The following is a 12,473-nucleotide window of genomic DNA, read 5'->3' on the forward strand; positions in this document are numbered from 1 at the left end:
TAAGTTCAGTAGTGAGATTTAAATCCACTTTCACATTCCAAAACGGAATTAACTGCCATTGGAGGTTTGCGGGGTTACAAATGTAATAAAGATGTGCTTCATGAAACCCTTGGCAGAGTAGTAGTCCTCTTCAGCTACTTCTTATCACCACAGGCTGAGGTAAAAACCCTAATGTGTTACGGGTTCCCCATAACTAGCATCCACTGAGATGAAGCTTGGAGTTGAGCCTCCGGACTGAGAGAAATATCCGCACATTATTTTGAAAAAGTAAGGTAGCAGCGTTGACATTTTCTCACTACCTAAATATAGATTCCACTCCTTTAGACACCATTATGAATCTGATAATGGCCTTTGCAGGCATGCGAAAATACATAAAAGCATTGAGGGGGTCTTTCAGTCTACACCAGTCCACTTGATATCCATTATCCTTTTGCTCTTCTTCCCGTTTTGACATTAAAATTTCTTCCACCTATAAAGTTTGAAAAACAGTAATGAATTCGGAAATCCAAACAGAGATATAATTTCAAATACAACTAAAGAGTAAATGAAGATATATACAAACCCATGCACAAGTATAAATATATGTATATTCATTTATAAATCCATGTGTGTCTACAAAATTTCTACAATAATTCATCCAACTTCAACAATCAAACACAATTTGTATCCTATTTCAGCAAGAAAAAAAATAAAGAACATTTGGGGCATGAAGATTCTCACGAAAAAAAAAAAAATCATTGGGTCACCTTGATCACATGGTTTAAAGCCATTTATGAGTTTTTCTAATCTGTACATTACATGGGTTCTTCCATCAACCTATAAAGTAAGAAAAGTAGTAATGAATTCGGAAATCCAAACAGAGATAAAATTTCAAATACAACTAAAGAGTAAAGGAAGATATATACAAACACGCACATGTATAAATATATGTATATTCATTTATAAATCCATGTGTTTCTACAAAATTTCTACAAGATTTCATCCAACTTCAACAATCAAACCCAATTAAATCCAAAGCTATGTACGTAAAATATTCTACACTAAAGTTTTTTTTTCTTTTCAAATCATAGTAAAACAGTATGACTTCTCTTCGGACACCTTAGTGTAGTAAAGGAGTATAACTTCTCTCCGTCATAGTAAAACAGTACAACTTCTCTTCGGACACCTTAGTGTAGTAAGTGATAAGGCTTCACTTTCACTACAAATGGACCCTCTTACAACCACTAGCAACCTGATGGGAAAAAAATAAAAATAAAAAGAACACCATTAAATTCATCACCATTGTGCAGCAACAGGTGTCTAGGAAGTATCATAAACCAAGTGAGGCATTCAATTTTAGCATACACTTAAAGCCATTCAATTACTGATTGGTGCCCCAATCATCTCTTATTGGCAAGTCATTTCCTGACAGTCTAGCATTCTAAATCATAGAACATTGTGGCCAACTCTAGGAAATTTTTCCAGTGAATGTGGGGCGTGGGAAACACACACGAGCCCGCACACACATGTATATCTTAGTCTGCCCAATTCAACACCACCACAATGATGTAAGAACATGTATTAATATATTGTCCCACAGTCTGGTAAAGTGAGCAAAAACCACTAATACACTGGACACAGGAATATGAGATGGATGAAAAAGTTAAGGATCCATGAATGAAGAGTGCCAAAATTAAATGTTAGAAGAGGGAATTTCAAAGCTAGCACACAACGTGCTTCTTTCAATCATGAACCACATGCCACGTGTCAGCTTCCGGCATCGCCACATGTCAGTCTCCCACATGCCACGTGTCAGCTTCCGGCGAAAAAACTTTCATTGCATCAGATCGGATTGGGACGATCGAACTCCCTGCAAATGCAATTCCTCCGTTACAAAGCTTGCTATTATATCCCATTTATAAAACGAATTAAAAATTATATTTATTGTATACATAATTTCGAACCTTCTCTCTCAAGAAGATAAGCGGTGAGTGGTGGCGGTCGTTTTTACCAACAATGAAACCCGCGATCGTCGTAGCTCGTGTCCGACGAATTAAAAATTATATATATTGTATATATATATTTTACAACCTTCTCTCTCAAGAAGACAAGCGGTGAGTGATGGCGACCAGTCTCAGAGAGAAACCCTCGTTCGCCGTCGGTCAAACAGACCAATGGTGACTCAGTCGTATTGGGTGTTACTGAGGCCCAGTCGTGTTTCAACATACAAATAAGAAGATATTTTGTATTAAAAAGAATAAAAACAAGGACAGAAGAGTAATTTCAGATGGACCTTTAATAAACATAAATTAAAAATTAGGACGGCAACTTCTACCTTTCAACTCACCGGTGGCAGTATGGTACCACTTATCAACTTCCAGCGTCGACACGTGGCAGGCTCCCACATGCCACATATCAGCTTCCGGCGTCACCACATGTCAGCTTCATACGTCGCCACGTGTCAACTTCATACGTCGCCACGTGTTGCCACGTGAAAGTCTCTCACATGCCATGTGTCAGCTTCCAGCGTCGCCAATTGGCTCAGCTTCCAGCGTCGCCACCGCGTGTTGCCAAGTGGAAGTCTCTCACATGCCAAGTTTCAACTTTCGACGTCGCTATGTATCAGCTTAAGGCGTTGCTAAGTGGCAGTCACCCACATGCGCCAAGTGGCAGTCTCTCACATGCCACGTGTCTGCTTCCAGCGTCGCCACGTGTCGGCTTCCGGCATCGCCACATGGCAATCTCCAACATGCCACGTGTCGGCTTCCGTCATCGCCACGTGGCAGTCTCCCACATGCCACGTGTCAACTTTCGTCGAAAAAATTTCTTTGCAACAAATCGGCTTGGGACTATTGAACTCCCTGCAAATGCAGTTCCTCCATTACAAAGCTTGCAATTATATCCCATTTATAAGACGAAAATTATATTTATTGTATATATAATTTCGAACCTTCTCTCAAGAAAATAGGCGGTGAGTGGTGGCAGTCGCTCATGTCCAACCATTTATAAGACGAATTAAAAATTATATATATTTTCCAACCTTCTCTCTCAAGAAGACAGGTGGTGAGTGATGGCGACCAGTCTCAAGAGAGAAACCCTCGTTCGCCGTCGATCGTGTCCAACCAATGGTGACTCAGTCGTATGCCCAGTGGTGTTTCAACATACAAATAAGAAGATATTTTGTACTAAAAAGAATAAAAACAAGGACAAAAGAGCAATTTCAGATGGGCCTTTAACAGACATAAATTAAAAACAAGGACGACAACTTCTATCTTTCAACTCACCCGTGTATGGTAACACTTCCTACCACTTGTCATCTTCCGGCGTCGCCACGTGCCAAGCTCCCACATGCCACATGTCAGCTTCCACTATCGCCACGTGTCAGCTTTCGACGTCACCATGTGTTGCCAAGTGAAAGTCTTTCACATGCCATGTGTCAGCTTCCGGCCTCGCCGCATGTCAGCTTCCGGCGTTGCCGCCGCATGTTGCCAAGTGGAAGTCTCTCACATGCCACGTGTCAGCTTCCAGCATCGCCAAGTGGTAGTATCCCACATGCTACGTGTTAGGTTCCGTCGTTGCCATGTGCCAGTCTCCCACATGGCACGTGTCAGCTTCCGACAAAAAAACTTTCATTGCATCAGATCAGCTTAGGACAATCGAACTCCCTGCAAATTCAATTCCTCCATTACAAAGTTTGCTATTATATCCCATTTATAAGACGAATTAAAAATTATATTTATTGTATATATAATTTCGAACCTTCTCTCTCAAGAAGATAGGCGGTGAGTGGTGGCGGTCGTTTTTACCGACGATGAAACCCTCGGTCGTCGTCGCTCGTGTCCGACCATTTATAAGACGAATTAAAAATTATACATATTGTATACATACTTTTTCCAAACTTCTCTCTCAAGAAGACAGGCGGTGAGTGATGGCGACCAATCTTCAGAGAGAAACCCTCATTCGCCATCGATTGTGTCTGACCAATGGTGACTAAATCGTATTGGGTGTTACTGAGGCCCAGTGGTGTTTCAACAAGAAGATATTTTGTACTAAAAAGAATAAAAACAAGAAACACAGAAGAGTAATTTCAGATGGGCCTTTAACAGACATAAATTAAAAACAAGGACGGCAACTTCTACCTTTCAACTCACCCGTGGCAGTATGGTAACACTTCCTGCTACTTGTCAGCTTCCAACGTCGCCGCACATAGCAACTTCCAATGTCGCCGCCACGTGTTGCCAAATGGAAATCTCTCACATGCCAAGTATCAGCTTCCAGTGTTGCTAAGTGGCAGTCACCCACATGCCACGTGTCAGCTTTCGGCATCGCCAAATGGCAGTCTAACACATACCACGTGTCAACTTCCGACGTCGCCACATGTCAGCTTCCGACATTGCCACTTGTCAGTCTCCCACATGCAACGTGTCAACTACTATCATCACCATGTGGCGGTCTCCCACATGCCACGTGTCAGCTTCCGGCGAAAAAACTTTCATTGCATTGGATCGGCTTGGGAAGATCGAACTCCCTACAAATGCAATTCCTCCGTTACAAGCTTGCTATTATATCCCATTTATAAGACGAATTAAAAATTATATTTATTGTATATATAATTTCGAAACTTCTCACTCAAAAAGATTGGCGGTGAGTGGTGGCAGTCATTTTTACCGACAATGAAACCATCGATTGTCATCGCTCGAGTCCGACAAATTATAAGACGAATTAAAAATTATATATATTGTATATATATTTTCCAACCTTCTCTCTCAAAAAGACAAGCGGTGAGTGATGGCGACCAGACTAAAGAGAGAAACCCTCGTTCGCCGTCAATCGTGTCCGACCAATGGTGACTCAGTCGTATTGGGCGTTACTGAGGCCCATTGGTGTTTCAACATACAAATAAGAAGATATTTTGTACTAAAAAGAATAAAAACCAAAAGGACAAAAGAGTAATTTCAAATGGGCCTTTAACAAACATAAATTAAAAACTGAGGAAGAGTTCTGATTTTTTTCCTGAAAAGGCTCAATTGCTGGAACATTGAAAGATTATGATTGAATCTGCTTGTAATTTAGCTGAATATACCATTTTAAACTGGACAACATTCAAATAAAAATAAACCCATGTACAACAATTGTATTTGATCGTGTTTTAATAAATCCATGTACAACATATAATTGTCTAATATCAACAATTAAACATATATATGAATATAGATAACTATGTCTAATAAAAAAGTAGACCACCAAAATCAGAAAATTCATGTCCTTCAAAACTCTTGTTTATGCTTGAGATCATGTCATGGCATTCCATGTCCAATGCCATGGTGGAATCTCACCGTAGTAGCACATCTAAGGCTCCATGATCACATTGTTGACGTCCATTATATCACCAAGTCCATTATTGCCATATTCTTCAATATCATTCATCATCATCGTCGAATTTGGCATTGAGAGATTGAGACCGAACGGTGGTAACGAGATGGCATGTCAAGATGATCACTCTGGTTGAAGAAAGAAATTGGTTGTTGCTCATGATTAATAATAGGCTCCATTAATGGCAAAAAATAATTAGAATTATTTTCTTGTGTAGCAAGAAAGCTACCCTTCAAGAATTGAACCCTAATTTTGGCGGCTTCAAGCTTCACTTCCAATTTGATACTAAACTCTCTCAATTGTTCCTCGGACGTATTGTTAAATTGATCATCCCAAGTAGTGTACTTGTTGTACTTGGTGGTCTCATCATCATCACTTTTCTTGTCCTCAACTTTTACAATTGTTAAAGAAGTAGTACCTTGATGATGATCAGTTTCATCATAAGTCTCCTCCTTCTTCTTATTGGGGTCTTCTTCAAAGAAGTGAGACAAATCAAGGGTCCACTTTTTATGATTTTCATCAGATTGTTTCTCGTACAATGTGAACATGCACCGGATTGCATCAGGATCTTTAGGCCAAATGTAGGGTTGCTGATCATCATCATGTGTGGGATCATAAACAACTATGCAAGCTTCAACACCACATAGAGTAGATAATTCAAAGGTCTTCTTTTCTAAACACATTCTTAGCTATTGGAAAGTAACATAGCTAGCCTTTTTATTGCTTATACGTTTTGGAAGATTCGACATCCCATCTTATGGGATTCTTAACACTGCTCCTCCTCTGCCTCTGATCTTTCTATCTCTCTTGCTAAATATTTCTCACACTTACTACTACATTGGCCTCCTCTAGCTATATATATTTATATAAACTTAATTTATTGCTAGTTAAGTTTGCTTGGTTTTGGAAATCCCTAACTCCTAAGTTAAAGAGGATAAATATAGAAAGTATAAGTGATATGCTAAAAGATTGTGTATTAGATATCAGTTTTCTAAAGCTACCATTTTAGTGCATTTATATTTGAAGTAAATTAGGACACTTCCCGGTGCTTGTTACTTAATTAGGTCCAATTAATTTATATTATTAAACTCTTATTGTTACTATTTTTTTTATAAAAAAAAAAAATTTAAAAATAAATCTGCTATTAAAATTTCAAACAAAACAATAAATTCATTTTTTTTTAGGGATAAGTAATATATTTTTAAAAATAGAGGATAAAACCATGTACAAAGCTAATTAGATAGTATACCTCCTAGTACAAAACAAGTAAGAGGCATATATCTCGCACCCAAAAATAAGATACCAAGAAAATTTAAGCTCAACACCAAAATCCCAAATCTGTTCACATTAATTTAAATTATATATTTTAATTATTATTTTAGTTTCAAGTTTAAGCTTTCGTATATACATTGTTGAGCCTATTTCTCAAACACCTTAAGCTTTTGAAACAAAATTATTAATTTAGGGTTTAGGGTTTAGTTCGGCGGCGAAGCGCTTCAAGTTCTGCTGATGGAATTGAATAGCGAGACTTTAGTAACGGGCCTTGTGAATTGCTCACTATTGGGTTTGGGTTTATCTTAAACTTTGTTTGGGCTTCTTGTTAGGCTTTGTTGGATCTACCTTTTTTTTCTTGTTGGGCTTAATCCCATTGTTTCGGGCCTATTTCTCAACACCTTAACCCTAATAACTAGACCGGATCATCTTTTAAGCCAGGTAAAGAAATGCATTCCTCTTATCAAGGGCGGATTCAGGATATCTCAATGGGGTGGGCTAAATCAAAATATATCTATGTATAAAGTTAAAATATAATATTAATTATTGTCTTTGTCTGTAACTTTGAGTACATCAGAGCTTTCCATTTCATTGTTGTACACTTCCAAGATCCAATGCATGAAACAAGCCAACTCAGAGCTTTCCATTGCATTGTTGTACACTTCCGAGATCCGATGCATTAAACAAACCAAAAGCTCACAACCCTATCGTTGGTTCACAGTTGTCATACACTTTTGTGCCCCCAATCTCTCTCCATATATCTCTCTCTACAAGTCTATATCTATAGAAGGCTCCCATGCCAATGTTAGTCAAGACTCACAGGTAACGGCTCAAAGAGCTTATTTTGTCCTAAGTTGAGTAATTCTTATTGGTGGACTCTCTCTTTCACTTCTGTGTCTTTGCTGTTTCAGTTTCAACATTTCCTCTGTGAATGCTCAAACAGATAAAGTTAAATTAAAATTGCATAGAGTCTTCTATTTCTTTTTCACAGATAAAATTAGGGTTTAGAGAGATAAAAAAGAAGAGAGCCCAAGTAGATCAATCATATTACACACCATTGTTTCAAAATTTCAGGAACTGAAAAATCGTGTGTGAACTGACCAAAGATTCTTGTAACTAAAAGAATTAGACACTATGCTCAATAGTATATCTTCAACTCTAAATGTCCTTCAATTCTAAGAATTAGACACTATGCTCAGTATGTCTTTCACTTTAAATTTTCTTCAATTCTAAGTGCTTTCAAACAACAGACTTAATTTAAGTGCATCAACATATAAAACAGAAGTAGTTAACATCCTCGTCAACACTTATCAACATCATCAATTGTCATCACTAAAGCATTAACATCCTCATCTAGAATCACATAATCCTGTTGCATAGATATACATTTGATTAAGAAGAATCATCATCTAGAATCACGTAATCCGGTTGCATAGATATACATTTGACTAAGATAAACTGAAAAGAGACTTCCTATCATAATTGGTCATTTTAAAACCAACATCACTGCCACAACGGCAAGGGGATTTATATAATTCAATTAGCTAGGCAAAAAAACATACCTATTTTCTTTTTCCCTACTCCACCCATTCCAATCAACTCTCTTCTTTCATAAAAGAGACCTATATTATTAGCTCTTCTTTCATAAAAGAGACCTATATTATTAGGACAAAAGAGAAAAAGTTTTAAAAGCGTTAATAAGCTTGTAAAACATATATTCTGAAATTGAAAAATGAACTTCCAAGTCTTTAATTCCCATTAATAAATTGTTCGAGCATCACATCATAAAAATATTATATATATGTATGTAGAAACAAAAACAAAAATTCAGTATGTAAAACATGAAAAAATAAACATAACCAATAGCTAAAAATGCCAATTAAAATTGTAGAAAAGGTAAGAGTTTGTTACCTGATGACTGAGAAGGCATGTTTCTTAAACCTTGTTCTTGCTAAATTTAAGGCCCGATGCTAACCCTAAAAATAAGAAAACACTCAAGTTGTGAGGAAGAAGTTTCACAATCTCACTCATAACAATTAAAACATCACCATCTAAGTACTATCTGTATCATGTTTCACAACCCAACCCAACCTAACTATGCTTTCAGTCAAAATGTTGGACACCTATCCATAGAAAGAGGTGTAATTATGGATAGGTGTGATTAGCACATATTATACTCAGCTCTTATGTTAAATTAATCCAATAACAAAGTACAATGCATCAGTTTAGGAATAATCTTCAAAATTAACAAATCAATATCATTATATTCTGCATTCTAATAACAAAAGAAAATCAAAAACCAAAATTTGAATATTAAAATATGGCAGAAAGATTGAAAATATCCTTCATGCATTACACAAATTGTATTTCTATGTGAAACAAAACATTATTAGTAGGACGGATCCAGGATTTCTCAATGGGGCGGGCTAAATCAAAATATATCAACCAAAATCAACTGTTGTTTAATTCAATTTTAGTTAACTAACAGTGTTTGTTTAGACAATTGACTGATTAAGGCACAGAAAATCCTATTTGGGTAATTAATAAAAAAAATTACCAATTTATTTCTGAACAATTCACCACTCAGTACCCTATCTCTTCTTTTGAACAATTTACTAATCCTATTTGAGAATCTACTAGTGGAAGCAGAATGTGAGGTAGTTCATGTCAAGCCCCTTCCACTATGGAATTCACTCAAAAGCATGCATTTTGTAAGTATTTTAATTTTCAAGAAGTAACTTTAGAACTTTACCCTATATTAAGTACTTTTGCTTGTCAAAGTTCTTGTTACGATTTTTTTTTTTTTTTTTTTTTGGGTTTTGAAAGGATTTCCATCTTCAGAGAGCTTGGCATGTTGATAAAAATTGTTTCAGATTCAATTTCTGCAGATTTCTAATCCAATTCAGATCGTATTTTTTTTCTTTTTTCATGCCCAGATTCAAATTTTCTTGTAGACATAATTGACGACCAAAAAAAAAAAAACAGAAATAGAAGTTAGAGAAAATTTTAAAATATATATATATATATATATATATATATATTGCTGAAATAAAATGTAAATTACGGTGATTACCTCAAAACGCAATGCAATGATTACCTCAAAATGCAATGCAAATTTTGTTACTTTATACTGTAAAAAAAAAATTAAAACAAAACCCATACATACAAGTTAGCAGTTGCAGAGAGAGAGGGGGGCAAGCTTGAGAGTTGAGAGACAGCGGGCCAGCGGCTGAAGCTTGCGAACGGCGAACAGTGGGTGATGGAAACTGAAAGATATGGGTTTTGATTTTTTGAAGAATCGGAAATGATATGCCGATATAGGTTTTGATATAGGTAATAGGTTTTGAACTTTTGATTCTTGCAGAAAGATAGATTAACTGAAATATATGGGTTTTGAACTTCTGATTCTTGTAGATTTTGTAGTTTGCAGTTGCAGAGAGAGAGAGAGAGAGAGAGAGAGAGAGATGTCAGTTCAGGGTTGAGAACGAGAATAGAGATGGAGGCGATTGGGGAGGGTGAAATGATTTGCCCTAAAAAAAAAATTTCTTTTTTCTGGAGGCCCATCATCCATGGGCCTATAAATTTTGAGGCCCTAGGCGACCTACTTTTTCGACTTGGGTCAGGGCGGGCCCTGACCTTATTTGGCTTGGGCCTTTATTTTAGTATGGTGGCCGAGTTGATTTGGGCTTGATTGGATGGGCTAATTTTGGGGTGGACTAATACTATATATATTTTTTTATTATTGGTTGGGCCTAGTAAATTTTTCTGTTTTTTTTATGGGCTCAAGCCCACAAGAGCCCTCTTGCCTCTTATCTTCTATTAAGCCAGGCAAATTTTTTTAAGGGAAAAAAACAAAAATAAACTAAAAGAACATTACAATTCAAATTTAGTAAATTAAGAACAGTAGGTACCGTTTGGAATTGAACGAAGAAATGCTAAAAAACATTCATTGCATCAGATCGGCTTGAGACAATCGAACTCCCTCCAAATGTAATTCCTATTACAAAGCTTGCTATTATATTCCATTTATAAGACGAATTAAAAATTATATTTATTGTGTATATAATTTCGAACCTTCTCAAGAAGATAAGCGATGAGTGGTGGCGGTCGTTTTCTCTCTCAAACATATACCGACGATGAAACCCTCCTCGGTTGTCGTCGCTCGTGTCTGACCATTTATAAGACGAATTAAAATTTATATTTATTGTATATATATTTTCCAACCTTCTCTCTCAAGTAGATAGGCGGTGAGTGATGGCGACCAGTCTCCAAAGAGAAACCTTTGTTCGCCGTCGATTGTGTCCAACCAATGGTGACTCAGTCATCTTGGGCCGGCCCAATGGTGTTTTAACATACAAATAAGAAGATATTTTGTACTAAAAAGAATAAAAACAAGGACAGGAGTAATTTCAGATGGGTCTTTAACTGACATAAATTTAAAACTGAGGAAGAGTTCTGATTTTTTTTTTTTAAAGGCTCTATTACTGGAATATTGAAAGATTATGATTGAATCTGCTTGTAATTTAGCTGAATATACTACTTTAAATTGGACAACATTCAAATAAAAATAAACCCATGTACAACAATTGTATTTGATCGTGTTTTAATAAATCCATCTACAACATTAATTGTCTAATATCAACAATTAAACATATATAAGAATATAGATAACAATGTCTAACAAAAAAGTAGACCACCAAAACCAGAAAATTCACGTCCTTCAAAACTCTAGTTTATGCTTGAGAGTCAAGGCATTCCATGTCCAATGACATGGTGGAATCACCGTAGTAGCACATCTGTATTATTTCATCAAGTCCAATGCCATATTCTTCAATACCATTCATTGAGAGATTGAGACGGAACGGTGGGTAATGAGCTGGCATGCCAAGATGATCACTCTGGTTGAAGAAAGAAATTGGTTGTTGCTCATTGATTAATAATAGGCTCCATTAATGGCATAAAATAATTAGAATTGTTTTCTTGTGTAGCAAGAAAGCTATCCTTCAAAAATTGAACCCTAGTTTTGCAGGCTTCAAGCTTTTCTTCTAATTTGGTACCAAAGTCTCTCAAATTTTCCTCGGATAGATTGTTAAATTGATCATCGCAAGTAAAATGCTTGTTGTACTTTGTGGTCTCATCATCATCACTTTTCTTGTCCTCAACTTTTACGATTGATATAGAAGTGGTACCTTGATGATGATGATTAGTTTCATTATTAGCCTCCTCCTTCTTCTTGTCAGGATCTTCTTCAAAGAAGTGAGACAAATCAAGGTTTCACTTTTTACAATTTTCATTGGGTTGTTTTTTTTGTACGATGTGAACATGTGCCGAATTGCATCAGGATCTTTAGGCCACATGTAGGGCTGCTGATCATCATCATGTGTGGGATCATAAACAACTATGCAAGCTTCAACATCAAATAGAGTAGATAATTCAAAAGTCTTCTTTTCCAAACACTTTTTTCTCTTCTGAAAAGTAACATGTTTATCCTTTTTGTTGCTTATACGTTTTGGTTTTGGAAGAATTCGACATCCCATCTTATGGGATTCTCTATCTCTATCTCTCTCGCTAAATATTTCTCACACTTACTACTACACTGGCCTCCTCAAGCTATATATATTTATATAAACTTAATTTCTTGCTAGTTAAGTTTGCTTGGTTTTGGAAATCCCTAACTCCTAAGTTGAATGGGATAAATATAGCAAATATAAGTGATATGCTAAAAGATTGTGCAGTAGATATCAGTTTTCTAAAGCTACCACTTTAGTGCATTGATATTTGAGTAAAGTAGCACACAGTCTTGTGCTTTGTTGCTTAATTAGTCCAATTAATTTATATTTGAAGTAAAT

General features: G+C 36.3%; 1 protein-coding gene and 1 pseudogene across 1 annotated transcript; both read right to left on the reverse strand.

The window, feature by feature from the left end:
• LOC132283397 (WAT1-related protein At5g64700-like) overlaps window positions 1–10,145 on the reverse strand; it is a 34,217-nt pseudogene extending 24,072 nt beyond the window's left edge.
• Window positions 5,409–6,035, reverse strand: LOC132281981 (agamous-like MADS-box protein AGL82). Its single transcript, XM_059783626.1, has one exon. The coding sequence runs from the start codon at window positions 6,033–6,035 to the stop codon at window positions 5,409–5,411; it is 627 nt and encodes a 208-aa protein (XP_059639609.1).
• Window positions 10,146–12,473: the final 2,328 nt, after the last annotated feature.

The sequence above is a fragment of the Cornus florida genome, unplaced genomic scaffold (assembly GCF_030987335.1).
Source record: "Cornus florida cultivar Cherokee Brave unplaced genomic scaffold, ASM3098733v1 CherokeeBrave_3.0.0_Hap2_Chr11, whole genome shotgun sequence".
Lineage (NCBI taxonomy): Eukaryota > Viridiplantae > Streptophyta > Magnoliopsida > Cornales > Cornaceae > Cornus > Cornus florida.